The sequence below is a fragment of the Rhinolophus hipposideros genome (genome assembly GCF_964194185.1).
Source record: "Rhinolophus hipposideros genome assembly, chromosome: 21".
In the NCBI taxonomy this organism is placed as follows: Eukaryota; Metazoa; Chordata; class Mammalia; order Chiroptera; family Rhinolophidae; genus Rhinolophus; species Rhinolophus hipposideros.
The window spans coordinates 39,300,417-39,319,538 of NC_138067.1; the positions used below are offsets into that span (position 1 = coordinate 39,300,417).

The following is a 19,122-nucleotide window of genomic DNA, read 5'->3' on the forward strand; positions in this document are numbered from 1 at the left end:
AAAGAGAGCATGGGGTGAAGGGGTGGGTGAGAGGATGGATGAGGGGTGGGATGGGGGGCTGGGATGAGGAGACAGCAAAACAACAAAGAACATTGCTACCTTGTGGTCTGTGACATAGTCAAGTCCCTAAGTCACTCTCAGCCAGGGATGTTCTTAGAATCTGGGGAAGCCACAGGCTCCGGGAAGCAGGACTCATTTTTAACTTCCCTTTTGCCCAGTTCTGGGTGCGGGGTGGGGTAGGGTAGCTTTGAGGGAGGGAAGAGAAAGAGACTAAGATAAGCAAAACTGGGAGAGGGGAAGGCATGGGCTGGAGAACAGACCACCACGGCTCGGACTACAAGTCAGGTTCTAGAACCATAAGGCTGGGAAGATCTCAAGCAAAATAACCCCCACCCTCAGCAACTTCCAGAACCCACCACTCAGCCTGCTGGGTTGGCAGCCTCCAAAATAGTCTAAATTTAAAGACAGTCCCTCTGGCCCCACCCGGGCCAGATCACAGGCTGTCTGATGGGAAGTGCCTGGTGGGGGACAGAGGAGTTCAACTCTCAGCCGCTGAACAAGATGTGTGAGCATCTCCTGGCCAGGCATGAGAGGCCAGGATCCACCAATAATGACTCAGTTTCTGCTGTTAAAGAGAAAACCACAGGCCCAAAATGGCAACACTTGTGCTAAAACCTCGATTTAATGCCTGATCTAATTGCAGTTTCAACCTCCCCCAGAAACAGAGTTTTGGCTAACTCTGTCCCAGCACCAGTAAGGGAATCTGTCACATGGACCCTCTCTACCCACCATAAAAAGAAGAGGCAACCTGCATGACAAAACCCTTCCCGTTCTCTTCCCCCAAAGAAAAGATGTCCCAGCTCAACAAAAACCCTTTCTGTTCTTTTGTCAATAGCTCCCCATCCTTCTTCCTGTAAAAACCTTCTGTGTTGTACAACCCCTTGGTGCACCCTTCTACCATGTTTCCCCGAAAATAAGACCTAGCTGGACAATCAGCTCTAATGTGTCTTTTGGAGCAAAAATTAATACAAGACCTGGTCTTATTTTACTATAATATAAGACCCGGTCTGATATGATATGATATGATATAATATAAAAGTAATACCGGGTCTTCTATTAATTTTTTCTCCAAAAGATGCATTAGATCTGATTGTCTGGCTCAGTCTTATTTTTGGGGAAATATGGTAGTTGCTAGATGGCTTGTTGCCCCCCCACTCATAAATTGATTAATTTAAGCCAATTAAATCTTCAAGTTTACTAGGTTGAATCTTGTTAACACCGTGAACTCTGTGTTGGGAACCTCTGAATCTTTGCTCTTCAGACTCAAGAATTTGAAAACCTTGACTGCTCTTTAGATGAATTGGAGAGACCAGCAAATTGTATTCAAATCATTTTATTCAATAAAATATTTATTGAGCACCTACTATGTGCCAGACACTGGGGAGGATACGTCAGTGAGTCAAACAGACAGTAGTTCCTACCCCCATGGAGAGAACATTCTGGTGGGGAAAGGCAGAATAAAAATGTAAGTCAATACATATGATCATTCCAGGTGGTGATAATAGGCTATGATGAAAATGTTTTATGTATTTAACAAACACACTCAAAGCTTACACTATGCCAGGCACTATTGCAAGTAGTTAAAAATGAAGTTCATTTAATATTTTGTATCTTATTTAATAAATAAAAGCAGGGTCTGGGATGGAGGAAGGAGCTAATTTAACTTAGGTAGTCTCAAATCGTCTCTTCTAGAGGGGACAGGACTTTGAGCTGGGAACAGAAAATAGACCAACCTCAATCTCCAAGCCAAGCATTTTGGGCAAAGGGATAGTGCAAAGGCCCTGAGGCTGGCTTGCTGTTTGAGAAAATGAAAGAAGGCCAGCATGAATGGAGTATAATGTCAAATTCAGCAGCTGGTGGACAGATCGTGAAGGGTTTTATAAGGGCCACCATGAGGGGCTTGAATTTTATTACCAAATTAGTAGGAAGTCTTGTCTTGGAATCTTTAGAATCTTAGGAACTTTTAGGTTTTCTAATCTGTAGGATCTCGCAATCATGGTCATCTTAAAACATTAGACTCTTAGAATCTTTGCAATCTTGTAATTTCTATGCTAGGCTAGAGCCCCGTCCCTCAAAACATGGCCTGCATGTTCCCTACAGTTTCCCTTGGTCTTGATTCCAGCCTCTGACATCCAGGGGTGTGCCCTGAAACAGGGGAGTGAGAGGCATGGAGGCTGGCCTACACTTTGTTACCATGAAGTAGGTACCAGTTCTTAGTCCTCCTTTGCTTTACTCCAGAGGATTCCAGGAGGTCCTGATTCCAAACTCTAGCCTATCAACACATTCCTGGGACAGCTAACAGGCACCTCAGGCTTTATGGGGGCCAAAAGAGAATTCCTGATTCCACTCCCTCCTGCAAATCCCATTCCACTAGCTTCCCACCCCAATTGTTTCCCGCTCCCCCCCCCAATACCTTCCCTCATCTCTTTCCTCTGCCAGGACCTTGCTTGCACTGGTCTCTTCCCCTGCTCCCCATTCCCACAATTCCTTCATCAAAGGGCAGCCAGTACCTTATTAAATAAGGTGCTAAATATTAAATGAATTACTATTTTTTTAATGCAAAGAGAAAACTAATCTATGGGGTAGAGGATTCAGTGCAGTAGTGGGAGCGGGGAAGTTGGGAAGGGCACCAGGGAGATTTCAGGAATGATAACTCTCTATCCTGATAAGAGTTTGGGTCACACAGATGTGTGTGTTTGTTGAAACTCATCTAAAATAGACTTAAGATTTGTGCGTTTCATTATATGTAAAATAACTGGGGGTGAGTGGAGGCGGAGATGAGCTGTAAGCAAATACTGCATTCTAGCAAGTGATGTACATGCTGATGTCAGTAGGAATGAAGTGTACTGGTGTCTGCAACTGTCATTCACATGCAGCCAAAAAACTAACGTGGATCGATGAGGCAAGATAAATAAGATACGTAACAAGGCAAGGATCGGAAAACGTTATTGGCGGAATCTAGGTGGTGAATATCTAGGTATGTTTGGAAGTTTTCATAATGAAATCTTGAATGAGAATGCAAAGCAAACTAAGTAACTGCCCTGCTGGAAACATTTCCACTGCTTCCTTTTGCCGGAGAAATAAAACACAGTCTTTTCCAGGATACTGCAAGATGTCCCTACTGACCTCATCTCCTACATCCAAGCTTTGATGCAGCAAATATTTGTTGAACACCTACTGTGTACCAGGCACTACTCTAGGTGCTGGGGCTACAGCTCTGAACCAAACAGCATGGGCCTGACATCATTGTAACCATCTTCTTCCTGAACAAGTTCATCCCCTGCCAGGCGTTTGCCCTACGTGAAATTATTTTGATTTATCTTAAATTATGCAAATGACTGCAGGAGGATGAGTTCAGGGAGGGGGCAGAGCCTTTCTGTGATACCGGCATCACCAGGTCTAGGGCAACGTCTTGTTTGTAGTTAGACCTCAATAACGATTAGCTGAAAGAATATTAGCTAACATTTATTTAACACTTGTTCTATGTGACCCTGGCCCTGTTTTATATCAACTGGGGACACACATGTACCTATGTAATCCAGAAAACTATCCCCATTTTACAAAAGAGTTCAAAGGGGTACAGAGAAGCTAGGCTGTGATCTCAAGTAGCCTGGCTTCAGACATGATGTTCCTAACCACTACACCATACCGCTAAATAAACGAATGCTTCAAGCAGTCGTTACAACTGGTCTGAGTTCAAATCCCAGCTCTGCCGCTTGTTAGCTTTGTGGCCCAGGACCAACAGATTTACCTCTCTGAACTTCAGATTCTTTGTTAAAGGTCAAGTCCCTCCTCTTAGTTCGTGGTGAATTTGTGAGATGCTGGAAGAAATTGTCTCAAAGACACCACACACGCACACACGCACGCACAGTTGAACGCGCACCCTGATTACAACGAAGAGGGAAGTAGGAACAGGGGAGGGCAGTTCGGAGTCAACGCGGGTGTGGGTGTGGCCTCCTGGAGGCTGCCAAAGTCTCGGGCTTCCAGGTTCTTCCAGTTTGCTCACGCCCTACCTGGGGCCGTAGGAGCTGTCTCCGCCCACCCGCACCCTCCGCAACCCCCAACCTGGGTGACTAAGGAAACTACCGTCCGAGAGTGCGTCCCGGACACCTGACCGAGGCTCGTGTCGTCTGGGACAAAGAGGTCCGTCGGCAGGTAGAGAGAATCCTGCCTGTAGGCAGGGGGAGGGACGAACTGCCCGGATTCCCTCCGCCTGATTTCGTTGCGGAGGGAGCCGCCGGGACTGGGCCAGCCGCGTGGAGCGCCGGGGAGCAAGGAGAAGGAGCCAACGTGCGGAGATGGAGGCGGTCAGCACCTGGGCGCTGCTGTTGGTGCTGCTGCTCCTGGTGATACCGCTGCTGCTGTCCTGGACCCGGACCCCAGGCCACCTGCCCCCGGGGCCCACGCCGCTGCCGCTGCTGGGGAACCTCCTGCAGCTCCGGCCCGGGGCGTTGTACTTGAAGCTCTTACGGGTGTGTAGCCGCTGGGACGCCCTGTCTAGGGCGGGGGTCCCCGTTCAGGAGAAGAAGGGGACTCCGGGGAGAGAAACGGGAGTACCCGGGCTGTGAGGCCCTCGGGTATCCTAGGGAGGAGGCAGGCACAGGGTCCCAGGGCAAAGGGGCTATGGGTGTCCTGCGGTGGAGAAGGAGCAGGGGTCCAGGGCTGAGAAGGGGTGGGGGTGCCTGGGGAGAGAGCACCGGGGTGGGGTTCACGGACTAGGAGGGGCAGAGACTTCGCCCAGGGATTCCTGGATGGGGAGTGAGAGCGGGGAAGGAGGATCAGTGGCCAGGGTCCCAGGGCAGAGGGGCCCTCAGAATCCTGGGAAAGTGGTGGGGGCCGGGGAGGAAAGCTGAGAGAGGCTGGAGTCCTCAAGGAGGAAAGAAGCTGATGGTGTGATGGTGGTGGGCTTGTTCCAGGGGAAGAGGTAGCTGGGAGATACAGGTGAGCTCTCCTGAGGAGGGCCAAGAAGAAAGAAGGAAGGGTTCCTGGGGGAAAGTGGAGGCAGAGGCTGGACGGTTCCAGAGGTCTATCTGCAGAGAATAGAGGTGTGGGGGATAGAGCTGGGTTAGGAGGGAGCTGGGAGCTCCTGGAACAGAGAAGGAAAAAGAGCAAGAAAGAAGGCTGAGGCAGTCTCACCCTTTCAGGGGGTGGAGGGAGTGGGAAGAGGCCACAGTTTCCCCATTCAAAAGGAGTCCGGGGGACTTCCAAGACATGATGAGGGGGTGGGGGTCTTGGGGAGAGATGGGGCAAGTGCTCAGCAACTGCTCCAGAATTTGAGCGTTTAGCAGTGATTGAAAGGGTGGCTAGTTTGGGGGTGGGGGACAGCTGAGAAATTATGGGAGACCAAAGCTGCATCTGCAGCCGCCCATTTTTGCTGCCACATGTCTCAGTTGGGAGGATGTAGATGGGTTCTGGGTTATCCCAGGGTCAGAAGTTGGGGCCCTGCAGGAAGCAAGGGGAGGGAGACTAGAGTATTGGGGGAAGGATCTGGGGAGCCTGGGGGGCGGTTACTCATTGGTAGCCCATCCAGTGACAAGGGGCTATGATGGAGACATCTAGACTGGAAGAGGCAGCGGCAGGTCTACAGCACCCGCCCCCTTCTCCCTTCCTGTCCCCAGCTGAGTAAGAAGTATGGACCAGTGTTCACTGTGCACCTGGGCCCTTGGCGGCGCGTGGTGGTCCTGACTGGACACAAGGCTGTGCAGGAGGCCCTGGGAGGTCAGGCTGAGGAATTCAGTGGACGGGGGATGTTGGCAACGCTGGATGGGACCTTTGACCACCATGGTAAGTCATGAGTGGAGCTGGAGGCTGCCACTCCTTCACTCAGAGCCTGCTACCAGTTACTGGTATGTGACCTTCACACGTGGCTTAGTGTCGCTGAGCCTCTGTTTTGTCGTCTATAAAGTGGAATAATGGCAGTGCCTGTACATCGAGTTGTAGCGAGGACTGAATGAGGATTGGACCTTGTACAAAGCAAACACTTGTTAGTCACCAATGTTGTCTCTGGTCCAGGTGAAACCCCCAGGGCTGGCCGGAAGGGGGCCAGCTTTCAAGGCACTGGGAATTAATTGACGTGCAAACACGAAATGTAGAAACTATTCTCTCTGTACTAAAACTGAAAGCAGGAGTCCTGTGCCACCGGTTGCTGCTGGCACTGCCAGGAGCATAGCAGTCACCACACAGCTCTGGTCCTGTTCTCTCAGAGTACCTCGGCTAGTGGGGAGACAGACCTGTCACCAGGCATTGACAGTCAGGAGAGGTCAGGGCCAGGATGGGGGATGACCTGGGACTCCAGGAATAGGAGGAGGTGCCTGACCCAGCCTGTTTGCTGGGCGATGTCCAGGAAGTCTTCTTGAAAGACGGGGTGTCTAGGCTGAGACTCAGAAGATGAATGGGAAGTCTGTTCCAGGCAGAGACCAGCAAGTGCAAAAGCATGAGATGAGAGAAGACACATTCATTCAGTCGTCATTATGCCTGGCCCTGCACTGGGTAATGGGGACACAGGTGACCCAGACAGATGTGGTGTCCTGTCTTACTGTGGGAGAGGTAGGCTTGCAATAAGACAATGGAGGGAGAGAATTGAATTCTAAAATGAGAGGTACAGCCTTGATAGTGGGATACAGGTTCCTGTACCGGCCTGGGGGCAGGGGAGGGGCAGAATGGGAATAACCTGAGAAGGCTTCTCAGAGGAGGTGACGTTTGAGATGAGACCTAAAGGAGGAATGGAGTTAGTTCAGCAAGGATGGAGTGGTGACTGATCCAGGCAAAGCGAAGAGCAGGGGCGAGGCCTAGAGGGGGGACCCCTGACACCTTGGAGGAAGTGACAGAAGACAGTGGGATTATAGCGGGATGAGTAATAAAGCTGGGGAAGTGAGCCAAGCCTGGTCATGCACAGCCTGAGTCACACCAGAGTGTTTAGGCTTTGGGTTTTCCTGTGAGCAGTAGATTTCAAGCAGGGAAAAGATATAGTCAGAGTTACAAAGATTCCCCTGGTTGCTGTGTGGGAGCCCAGGGAGGGGACTGGGCTGGACCCGGACTGGACCCTTGGGCTGGGACCTTGGGTTGTAATGGTGTGTAGTTGGGAGAGGAGTCCAGGGCTTGGGACAAGGCGTGTGGAGTGGGCTGAGACAGGGAGGAGGAGAGATGCTGAGGCTAGTTTGGGACACAGTGGACTGGTGGGAGGGGAGGATGAGGTGTCTAGGAGGCCATACGGGCCATCACTATACCTGCAGAGTGGGAACACTGAGCTCAGAGCAGGTTTCTTGGAAAAAGGAGGAAAACAGCGCTGCTGCATTCTCCTCCCTCCCTGTTCAATATCCAAACGATGTGGGACATGGGACCCAATAGCATTCCATAAATTATGGGGGTGAGTGAGTGGATGGATGGATGGATGGATGGATGGATGGATGAGAGAAAAATGGAGGAAGAGGAAGGAAGACTAAAAGGATGAGTAGGTGAAAAGAGGACTACAAAGAAGAAAGGAAGGAAGGAAGGGAGGAAATCTTCACTCACTCTGCTTAATCACAGAACAGAAGGAGCCTAAAATAATCCCAGTTACCAACTTCCCAGGAGAATGTCATTCTCTGACCCAAGGTTAGGTATTTATTAAGCACCTACTGAGTTCTCATCCCTGGGCTAGGCAGGTGTGGACTAAGGACAGGGCCTGAAGTGCCCCCTCAGGTCCCCTCACTGGGAGAAAGGGGGTCGTCCTAGGGTGTGGGGAGAGGGGCCGGCCCCTCCTTGAATCTAGCTTTCTATGCAGGGGTTTTCTTCTCCAATGGGGAGCGGTGGAAGCAGCTGAGGAAATTCACCACCATGGCTCTGCGGGACCTGGGCATGGGGAAGCAAGAAGGCGAACAGCTGATCCAGGCGGAGGTCCAGTGTCTGCTAGAGGCATTCCAGGGGACAGAAGGTCAGCAGGGCAGCCCAGGGTCCCTGGGGTCCTGTGTGAGTGTGGGGAGGACCTTCCCACGGAGCCTGGAAGTTGCCCCAGGCCGGCCCCAGGAGTGAGAGTGAGGGGAAGTGGTGTCTATGCACCTCCACCTCTATCTCCTCCTCCACCTGTCCCTGTCCTGCTGTCTCCCTGAAAGTCTCTGTTACCCTGATATTGTCACATCACCCTTTCTGCCTCTTTCTCTCGCCACTTCTCTGATTTTCTTTTCTGTAAGTCTGTCTCTGTCTTTTTCTGACTCTATGTCTCTCTCCTTGTCTGTCTGTCTCTCTGTCTATCTCTCTTTCCCAATTTGTCTCTCTGTCTATCTCTTTCCCTATCTGTCTGCCTCTCTCTGTCTCTGTGTCCGTCTCTCTGTCCCTATTTATGTCTGTCCCTGTCTCTCTGTCTCAGTCTCTGTGCCTATCTCTTTCTGGTCACATCTGGCCCCCATGGAGTGGGTCCACTCAGTCTCCATCACACCCCTTCTCCCTGTCCCCACCCCCCCAGGACAGCCATTTGACCCCTCCCTGCTGCTGGCCCAGGCCACCTCCAATGTCGCCTGCTCCCTCACCTTCGGCCTCCGTTTCCCCTATGACGACAAAGAGTTCCAGGCCGTGGTCCGGGCTGCTGGTGGCGTCCTGCTGGGCATTAGCTCCCCATGGGGCCAGGTAAGTGGGTGGGACTGCTCTCTGGCCACCTTTCCGAAAGGTTCCTGCCCACCTCTTCCAGGTAACCCCCAGAGCACCCCGTGTACCTGCCCCTGTGCCCTGATGCAGGGCCAGGTCCCCATGAGAACAGCTGCCTTCTCGCCACAGGCCTACGAGATGTTTTCTTGGCTCCTGTGGCCCCTTCCAGGCCCCCGCACACAGCTCCTCAGCCACGTGAGCACCCTGGCCTCCTTCGCCGTTGAGCAGGTGCAGCGGCACCGGGGGAGTCTGGACACTTCAGGCCCTGCACGTGATGTTGTGGATTCCTTCCTGCTGAAGATGGCAAAGGTTGGAGGTTAGGGGTGGGGGGAGGTGTGCTCCTGAATGGGAGGATGACCTAGCAGCCTCTCACCTGGGTGTGGCTAGGAATCTCTGTCAGGCCTCCCTCTCTCTCTCTGCACATGTCTCTCTCTGCATATCTCTCTCTCTCTCTCTCTCTCTCTCTCTCTCTCTCTCTCTCTCTCTCTCTCTCTCTCCCCCTCTCTCATGTCACTGTGAATTTGTGTCTGTGCATATGTGTGCATTTGTGCATGTCTCTTCTTTTTGGTGCATTGTTCTCTCTGCCTGTTCCCACACCCTACGTCATGCGTATCTGAGTCTCTTGCGTCTCTCCTCTTTCCCCTCCGTCCAACCTCAGCCCCATTAGACCCTATGCCCAGTGACCTGCCACCAGCATTCCCACCCCATCCCACTTCACCCCACCCCCTGCACCCCTACCCACACAGAAGGTTTCCTATAAATCATAATCATTTACTTATGAAACTTTGCAATAACCAATTATACTAATAAAGTCTACTTTATTCATTACATAAAGACAATTTATTATTATATGAGAAAATGAGAATTAAGGTGACTCCTTTGGAAATAACTAGTTTTGGATTGTATAAACTGTGGAATTATGGGAGATATTCAGGGCCACATCTTTTGAATAAATGCAGCCACCCTGTTCATGAAGAGAGAGATTTTTTTTTTCTTATCCTTATGGCCCCATTTCATTTCTCTTTTTCTTTTTTTAAATTAAAAAATAATAATTGCAGTAAAATACACATAACATAAAATTTACCATCTTAACTATATTTTAGTGTATATTTCAATAGTGTTACGTATATTCATATTATTGTACAACCAATCTCCAGAACTCTTTTCAACTTGCAAAGCTGAAATTCTATACTTTCTAAATAATTCCCCACCTTCCCTCCCCCCTGCCCCTGGGAATCGCCATTCTACTTTCTGTCTTTATGCATTTGCTTACTCTAGGACCTCTTATAAGGGGACCTGTACAGTGTTTGTCCTCTAGTAACTAGCTTATTTTACTCAGCATAATATCCTCAAGGTTTATCTATGTTATAGCATGCAACAAGATTTGCTTCCTTTTTAAAGCTGAATCATATTTCATTGTCTGTGTACAATGAAATAGGTATCCATTCATCCTTTCAGGTATCCATTCATCCTTTCCGCCGGTGGATACTTGGATGGCTCCCACCTTTTAGCTACTGTAAATAATACTGCTATGAACATGGGTATACAGCTATCGTTCCGAGACCCTACTTCCAATTCTTTTGGATGTATACCCAGAAGTGGGATTGCTGGATCTTATGATGATTCAATTTAAATTTTTTGAGGAACCGCCATACTGTTTTCACCCATAGTGACAGGGATTCCAATCTCCCCACAGCCTCACCTATACTTATCATTTTGTTTGTCTTTTATGGTGACCATTCACTTTCATTTTTAAGAATATTTCAACCAGAAAGAATTGATATCAAGTGCCCACTTCCCAAGTTTCTCAAACATTTATTTAAACTCCCTGACAAAGCTTGAACTTGCTGTGCTGCACCCCAAACCTGGCTGTACTGGGCATCTCCTCTCTGAAGCCTATGTTCTCTGAGCCCCTCTGTCTGGTTTCTCGCAGGAGGAACAAGACCCAAACACAGAATTCACTGACAAGAACTTGCTGATGACAGTCATTTATCTGCTGTTTGCTGGGACAGTGACAGTCAGTGCCACAGTCCGATATACCCTCCTGCTTCTGCTGAAATACCCTGAGGTCCAAGGTAAGAACCCTTTCCACTAAACAAGCCCTGGGAACAGAAGCAAGGCCTCGAGAGGAAGAATGTTCAGGAGAGTGGACAGCCTTGAGCCAGAGCCTGGAGATGACCATGAACCAGCATCTGGGGTACCTGGGGAATGAGAAGTGGGGGGACTGCTGGTTGTAGCTTGAGGAAGGTATAGTGAGAAATGAGGCAGGAGATATCTCAAGGTCTTGTCACCCAATCCTGAGCAATTGGGAGCCATGGAAGGATGTTGAGTAGAGAAGGGCAGGGTCAAGTTAGCCTTTTAGAAAACTCCTTTGAGCTGCCATAAGAAGATAGATTGTACAGGTGACAGACAATGCCAGGAGCCTAGGGAGAAGGACAGGTAGCAACCTGGGAGGGAGAGGACAGGGCTGGGCCAAGCTGTGGGGAGTGCGGAGGGGGCCGAGCAGGCATGCAGGTGGTAGAAGATGACGGGGAGGGAGGAATCCAGAGTCAGGGCCACGGCTCTGGCTAGGGGACTAGGGAACCGTGGGGCCACCCTGAGATAGGGACAGAAAAGATGAGGGACTGTTTCAGGGGAGACACTGAGGCCAGTTTGGGACACTTAAAGTGTGAGGGTCGTGGGGCCACCTGCGGCGAGGCGTCCAGGAGGGTCAGGACTGGAGATGAAAAACAAATTGGGGTCATCAGAGCACAGGCAGAACTGAATGGGATGGTGAGTGAGGGTGTGTGGGTAAGAGGCAGGGCTGATAACAAGCCCCAAAGAACTCCGGAATCTCAGCGTCAGACAACTGCGGTAAACACTGTCGAGCCAGTGGGGTGGGCTGACCTAGAGGATGGGACTCTTAGGATCTGGTAGCCTTGGTGGAACTGAGTCAGTTGTGACTTCAGCTCTCTGGGCCTCAGTTTCCTCATCTGCGAAATGGGAATAGATACTGGTACCTACCTCACAGGATTGCTGAGGGAGTTAAGAGAGATATAATGCCCATCACACAGGAGGTGGGGGACCCAGGCTCAGCGAGGTCTAGGGGACCCTTCCTTCCCGACCTCCAGCCTCACCCCTAACCACAGTTGCTCAAGAAGATGAGGCTTTGAAGGGGACGGCCCCACCCCACATCTGACTTCCAACCCTCCTCCTCTTGGGGTCAGAGCGTGTGCGGGAGGAGCTGACAAAAGAGCTGGGGGCTGGCCGGGCACCAGGTCTGGGGGACCGAGCCCGCCTCCCGTACACGGACGCGGTTCTGCATGAGGCGCAACGGCTGCTGGCACTGGTGCCCATGGGGATACCCCACGTCCTCACAAGGCCCACCTACTTCCGAGGGTACACCCTGCCCCAGGTGAGTCTGCGGGCCAGCCATGCCCAGTAGTATCTCTGCCTCGGGCCTAAGTCTGTTGCTATCTATCTGACTTTTTCTGGATCTTGGTGTCTCTCTCTCTCTCTCTGCATTTCTCTTACCCTTTGACTCTGTCTCTGGGCCTCAGTTTCTCCATATGTCCAATGGATAGCCTAATTCTACCTTGTTTCAAAATAGTTGGAACATCCACTTGGACCATCAGATGAAGAGACAGGCAGGGAAGCATTCTGAGAAACTGAGGGCTAACTGAGATACACACTCAAACCCCGCCTTTCAGTTCCTGCCCCTTCAATTAGAGCAACTCAGAACCAGTACCACCAGAGGGCGATGTCTCCCCAGAAACCAGAGGTGCCAAGATGCTCCCTCCTGAGTTTCGCTGTAGTAGAATTAAACCTGTGCCAATTAGAATCCAGTCCTGCTGTTTTTTGGTTGGGACCTTGGGCAAATCACTTCCTGTTCTGAACCTTCATCTACCCCTCTTCTAAACTGGGAACGATAATGGTATCAACTTGGGATTGTAGGAATCTACGAGATAAAGCTTGTAAAACACCAGTCTCTGTGATGGGGCGCTGTGTACGAAGCAGCAATGACTATTGCTAATGCAGTGGCTGTGCAATGAGAACTACTGATAGTGACAACAGTAATAACAAACTTCAGTGATTGAGGACCTGCTCTGTGCCAGCTATTTAATCTTCAGGACAATCCTACCCCATTATTGTGCCCATTTACAGATGAGGAAACTGAGGCCCTGAAAGGTTCGAAGACTTGCCAAGCTCACCCAGCCTACAAGCAGTCAGGGCAGGATTTGAACCCAGAGCCTATGCTTTAACCACTGCTATCTGCCTTTCTCTTATTTTAACAACAATAACACGATCCTGTCTTTTCCTGGAGCCCCCTCACTTTTCCAACTCCAAGCCATATTAGCCAGAGTCCCTAGCAATGGAGATCCCTCTCTCTCTCCTCACTCCCCACCTCCGTCACCCTCCACCAAAGCCCTGGGAACATGGTAACTCTGATCTCCGCTGAAGGGGCTGCCACACTCCCTGAACCTAGGCATGGGGAGCCTTCCTGGACAGCTCTCACCTACCCACCCTTGCCTTCACTTCTGGAAGACCAGAGAGGCAAAAAGCTGGACTCTGAGCCAGGTGGCTTAGGACAGAATCACAATGTACCCTTAAAGTTTAAAAACAGAATGTAAAAATAATGAGCTCTGCCAAGTCAAAAGTTGCCTTGGACAAGTTACTTAAGATTTCTGGGGCTCAGTTTTCCCATCTTTAAAAGAGGGAACATTAGTAATCACTTCCTAGGCTTGTTAAAATATTTAGTGAATAGGGCAGCCAGTTGGCTTAGTTGGTTAGTGTGATGCTCTTAACAACAAGGTTGTCGGTTCGATCCCCACATGGGCCACTGTGAGCTGCGCCCTCCACAACTAGATTGAAACAACTACTTGACTTAGAGCTGATGGGTCCTGGAAAAACACACTTAAAATAAACAAATAAACAAATAAAATAAACACATAAACAAAATATATGTATATTTAAACTTTATAAATATATATATTTGTATATTTAAATTTTTATTTACTTTAAGTGTATATATAAATATTTAGTGAATTTATGTGTAGCTGTGTGTGTACATATAGTGTACATATAAGACATGTACCTATTACATATAAGGTAATATGTATAAAATGCTTAATAAGTGCCTGGCCCGTAAGAAGCTTGATACATGTTGATGCTATTACCTTTTGTGAACTGGTTTCTCCAACACTCCAGACTTTTGTGCTCAGCAATTGGGAACAGAACAACTGGGCCGCGAGGGCTATTGTAGTTTTATTATTATTTTTCCCTCAGGGCACTGAGGTGTTCCCTCTCTTGGGTTCTGTCCTTCATGACCCGAAGGTCTTCGAGCAGCCAGAGGAGTTCAACCCAGGTCGATTCCTGGATGCAGAAGGAAGGTTCAAAAAACAGGAAGCGTTCCTGCCCTTCTCCTTAGGTACCTGCTGGGGCCTGTCCCTGCCCACCACTGGTCCTCCCTGAGGGTGAGGATTGGCCCAGCCCCATCTCCCTCTTTCCTCCAGGTAAGCGTGTCTGCCTTGGGGAGGGCCTGGCCCGAGCAGAGCTCTTCCTCCTGGTCACCGCCATTCTGCAGGCCTTCTCCCTGGAGAGTCCATGCCCACCAGGTGCCCTCAGCCTCCAGCCAGCTGTCAGTGGCCTTTTCAACATTCCCCCTGCCTTCCAGCTGCAAGTTCAGCCCCGCTGACCTCCACCCCACCCCACAGTGTGGACCAGATGAAGGAGAGGTCCTTGGGAGGTGGCAGCCTCAACCTTGGACATGGACAAGGCTGTTTCCAGAGCCACAAGTCTACACCTCAGGCAGCTACACTCACACACCTATAGTTGTTTTCTAGAGTTGGTCATACAGGTATTTAGCCTACTTCTTCACAGGGTCACGCTCATTGGTCCACGCAGCTGTCAGACACACAGCCACACACAAGAAGGCCATGAGGCCACACAAGCTTTCTACAGACATCGTCTGTTGGAATTACAACCACATGCTCAGATAACCTATTAACTCACACACAACACAACTCGCCTGGACTCGCAACCCACACGTGGGAGTTCAGCTGCCACCTTCACAAGCCACCAAAACAGCCACTGTGTTCAGAGTCCACACACCTTCTTCAGTCATCAAACTTACCAGTGCCACCATCTCTGGGAGCCTGGTGCATAGAACATGCCCCCTCCTGGGTCATGTCACCTCCCAGAGAGACTATCCCTGTCCTCAGCCCTCAAATGACCACACCCTGTCCAGGCACATGACCATCGCCATCCACACACCCCAAACCACTAAGCCACTCAGCCAGCCCACGAGTGACGTTGTCCTAGCTCCTGACTACCTTCCCACGGAGACACCCCACTCCCACTGAGTCATAGCCCGCTTCTGCACCTTCAGCCCTCAAGGACACCCTTTTCCAAATATCCTAACTCCAAATTCTCCCAAATACAAATATACCCCCAGAGTGCAGTGTGCACACAGGCCTGGGAACCAAGTAAACTTGGACACACAAGGACCCTCAGATCAGAGGAACCCTCCACGCAGTCCAGCTTATATAACCATGTTGAAAGCCTCCCTTGCCCCTTCTGCCCCCGCCCCCAATGCATACAGTGACCCACCAGCCCTACTCAAAGTCCCAATTAGACTCACTGAAAGGGGCTAGACAACCAAGTAGGGGCCAGATTTCAACTCCTTATGTCAGGGAAGAGGCCAGCTCTGCTGTCCTTGGACTGGAAGGTCCCTGTTTTGCAATAAAAGTTTGTTTCTGGCCCCTGGTCCAGCTCCGTGGCAGGGCCGTGTGTGTGTGTGTGTGTGTGTGTGTGTGTGTGTGTGTGTGTGTGTGTGAGAGAGAGAGAGAGAGAGAGAGAGAGAGACAGTGTCCATCATTGTAAGGGGTGGGGATGGAGGGTCCACCCCTCCCTCGAGGCTGGGCGGGAGCTGAAAAACATGGCCCCCGCCCACCCTGGCTGTTGACATCAGTACCAGATGTGAGGTTGGGGGAGGGGGGCCTGTACTGGACTCACTTCCGGTGAGGCAGATGGGGGAGGGCTGGGGGGGCAGGGAGAAGGTAACGGCAGAACTGCATGCCTGTGGGTGGGGGTGCCTCTGCCAGAGAAGCCTGAAAGTGATGTATCCACGCCCTGGGAACTCTCCCAATCTGAAAGCAGATGCTGAAATACAAACCCTAACCCTACGCCCGCCTCTTCCACTATCCTTTTTCTCCTGCCTTCTCGAAGAAAAGAAACCAGAAGCATCTTTTTATTTGTTAATTATCTATTAAGGAAGCTTTTAAACAAAAGTAGAGAGACTAATACAATGAACCCGTGTCCACCGCTGGCCTCATTTGGTAATCATCCCCTCTCTGCTGTTTTTATCTCCTTTTCTGCTAGTTTTATTTCATCCATCACTCTTGTAATTATTTTAAAATCATTGAATATGCATTTCTAATAGTAAAGAACATCCCCCCACAAAGTTTTATTACGTGAATTTTCAACCATGCAGCAAAGTTGGGGGAATTACACGAGGAACCCACCCACTCTTTCGTGTGCCACTGCCTGGATTTGGTTTGCTTTAGCTCATTTCTATCCACCTGTCCGTGCAGCTAACTTTGTTAGGCATTTCAAAGTAAAATGCAGATACCAGTGTATCTGCCCCTGAAGGCTTCATTCAGCAATGCATGTATCATTAAAGTCTTTTTTTCTAGTTTTTCACAATATTATCTCTTTATTTTATTTTATTTATCTATTTATTTATTTTTGGCTTAAGTTCTATAGAGGTAGCCCAGAACAGTGATATAGAGAATTGAAAGATGAGAGTAGGATCAGATCCTAACTTTGCCACTCTAAAGCTGATCACCCCTTGACTTAGAGTATAGCACCTAAAAGACTAAAATGTGAAAACTTCTGGGACTTAATCGGAACAAAATATAAGCTAAGTCCTTGGGTTTGCTATTATTACGGGTTTTTTATGCATCAATGTTGTGGACAAAAGGGCCACATACTAAACCTGACAAGTGTGGTGGGCCTTACAAACTCTGAGACTGAAAGTAACCACACAGGATGGTCTGAATATAAAAATTCCTAACTAAAAGGGACTCATGGCAGGTAGTCCCATCCTAGGCCTGTAGCTTCCTTAATACACGTCAGTCTTTGCCTTAAGAAGCCTGTCTTTTTGCATCTAACATAACATATCTTTGAAATGTCAGAGTAATCTCTTTTTCCAGACCCCTGGGCACAAGCACCAGCACCAGAGCTCGACATCACAGAACCCCTCTTGTTATCTTGTTCTCCACATACCATCTCTGTGTACTACAAATGTTAATTCTTAACTATCCTGTACTCGCCAATGTAAAAGGAGTATGTGTCTCTCCCTTTTACTTTTTATCCAATCCCAGAGATTTCCCTCTTTGCTTTCTCTCGTCCCCTTAATCTACCACCAGTGGATTCCATGTAACCCTCCTTACGTCTCCTTTGATTCTAATGTCTAAAAGAAGCTGCAAAACTCCATTCTCTGGAGTGTTTCTCAGTCCGTTGAGATTTTGCTTCCCAGTGATTGCCAGTTTGGCTCAAACTCTCAAAAGTTCTCTAGGGGTGGCTGGATAGCTCAGTTGATTAGAGCGCAGTGCTCTTAACAAGGGTTGCCGGTTCGATCCCCACATGGGCCACTGTGAGCTGCGCCCTCCACAACTAGATTGAAACAACTACTTGACTTGGAGCTGATGGGTCCTGGAAAGACACACTTAAATAAAGTTTTTTTAAAAAGTTCTCTACAGGTTTGGACATTTCTTAACGGTGACATGAGAAGGAATGAATGAGGTTTAAGGTTTTCTCTTTTTAAACTAAGCAATGACTTACTTTCCTTTTCACTCACAATTCACATTCAGGGAAATTTGGGATCAGAAATACAAGCAAACTCATTTATTTAAGAAAGGATGGATTTTGCACTGCGTCAATATGAAAGGTGACATGAGTTAGGCTGATTTCAGTTGCAAGCAAAACATAAACTCAAAATAGTTTAAGCAATAAAGTGTTATTGGACCCCAAAATAAAAGTATTTAGAATTTGTATAGTTTGTGTGTATGTGTGTGTGTGGTAAATATGCATAACCATAGTTATCATTTTAACCATAAGTGTACAATTCGGTGGCATTAAATACATTCCCTGCGTAACCATCACCACTATCTCTACTCTCAAATTTCATTATCCCCAAAAAAGACTCTTAATTTTTTCTTTTATTATTTTTTTTAGTTTCTTTTTTTCTATGACTCTTAATTTTTTAAAACACTAGCTTGCCCTTTATAAATTGCTTTTTAAAAGTCACAACCATACCCATTTTCACAGCTATCACACTGAGCAGTTCTGCCATCAGTGTTCTCAGATTCCTCACAGTCTCATGAGTGTAATTTATAATTGGGTTTGTTCAAACAAGGACCCAAGGCTCACCACATGTTGCCTTCGTTGAAATCATCTTAGGTCTTTTATATCTGCAACCATTCCCCAACCTTTTGAGTGCCCCTTATTTCTTGAAGAAACTGGCTCCTTTTTCCTGTACAATTTTTTTCACATCCCAGATTTGGCAGGGGACAGATTCTAACTTCCTGTGTTAAGGAAGAGGCATCTTTGCGATGCCACTCAAGCTGTCCTTCCATTCCCAGAAACTCCCGATAACCTGGGAATTAGATATGATTCGGGCTCATCTGGCAAGAGCTCCTCACTGGAGGTGCTGGTCCCTTTCTGGAGCATCACATCCTAATAATCAGTGGTACCGCGTAGTGCAGCTAGGTCCTGATTCCTCTGGTAGAAAGTGTCCTGTTAACTTTCCACTTACTGGCTTTAGCAGAGGGGCCCTTTAAAACCAAATCAAATCAGGTCTGCTCAGAGCCACCCAGTGGGGAAGCCTGGCGCACTGTTGGTGGGGATATAAATTGGTGCAGTCAAAAAAATCAGTGGCCATTTTTTAAAACAGCCATAAGGATAAAACTACCTTTGCTATAGGTGCGTGTGTAACTTTTGACTCCCCAAAAACTTAACTGCTAATAGCCTACTGTTAACTGGAAGCTTTACTGGTAATATAAACAGTTGATTAATGCATATGTTGTATGCTATATGTATTATATACTGCATTCTTACAATACAGTAAACTAGAAAAAATAAAAATGTCAAGAAAGTCATAAGGAAGTGAAACGACATCTATAGTATTTATTGAAAAAATCTGTGGGTGGCCGGATGGCTCAGTTGGTTAGAGCACAAGCTCTTAACAGCAAGGTTGCCAGTTTGATTCCCAGATGGGCCAGTGAACTGTGCCCTCCACAACTATGTCTTTCAACGTAGATTGAAAACAATGACTTGACATCCTGGAAAAATACACTATTCCCAAATATTCCCCAATTAAAAAAAAATCTGCATGTAACTGAGCCTGAACCTGTACAATTCAAACCTGTGTTGTTTGAGGGTCAGCTGAGTGTGTGTGTGTGT

General features: G+C 48.6%; 1 protein-coding gene across 1 annotated transcript; it reads left to right on the plus strand.

Annotated features, from left to right (window-relative positions):
- The first annotated feature begins 3,997 nt into the window (after positions 1-3,997).
- CYP2S1 (cytochrome P450 family 2 subfamily S member 1) lies at positions 3,998-17,415 on the plus strand. The gene is made up of 9 exons (XM_081031831.1): positions 3,998-4,532; positions 5,679-5,844; positions 7,823-7,972; positions 8,501-8,661; positions 8,809-8,988; positions 10,613-10,754; positions 11,886-12,073; positions 13,945-14,086; positions 14,172-17,415. The coding sequence occupies exons 1-9, from the start codon at positions 4,359-4,361 to the stop codon at positions 14,351-14,353; spliced, it is 1,485 nt and encodes a 494-aa protein (XP_080887957.1). The 5' UTR covers positions 3,998-4,358; the 3' UTR covers positions 14,354-17,415.
- Positions 17,416-19,122: the final 1,707 nt, after the last annotated feature.

Excerpts from the sequence above, each read along its gene's own strand:
- CYP2S1 (XM_081031831.1), top strand. The coding sequence starts at position 4,359 with ATGGAGGCGGTCAGCACCTGGGCGCTGCTGTTGGTGCTGCTGCTCCTG. Across the intron at positions 7,973-8,500 it reads GGCATTCCAGGGGACAGAAG|GACAGCCATTTGACCCCTCC; the intron begins GTCAGCAGGGCA and ends CCACCCCCCCAG. Across the intron at positions 8,989-10,612 it reads TCCTGCTGAAGATGGCAAAG|GAGGAACAAGACCCAAACAC; the intron begins GTTGGAGGTTAG and ends GGTTTCTCGCAG.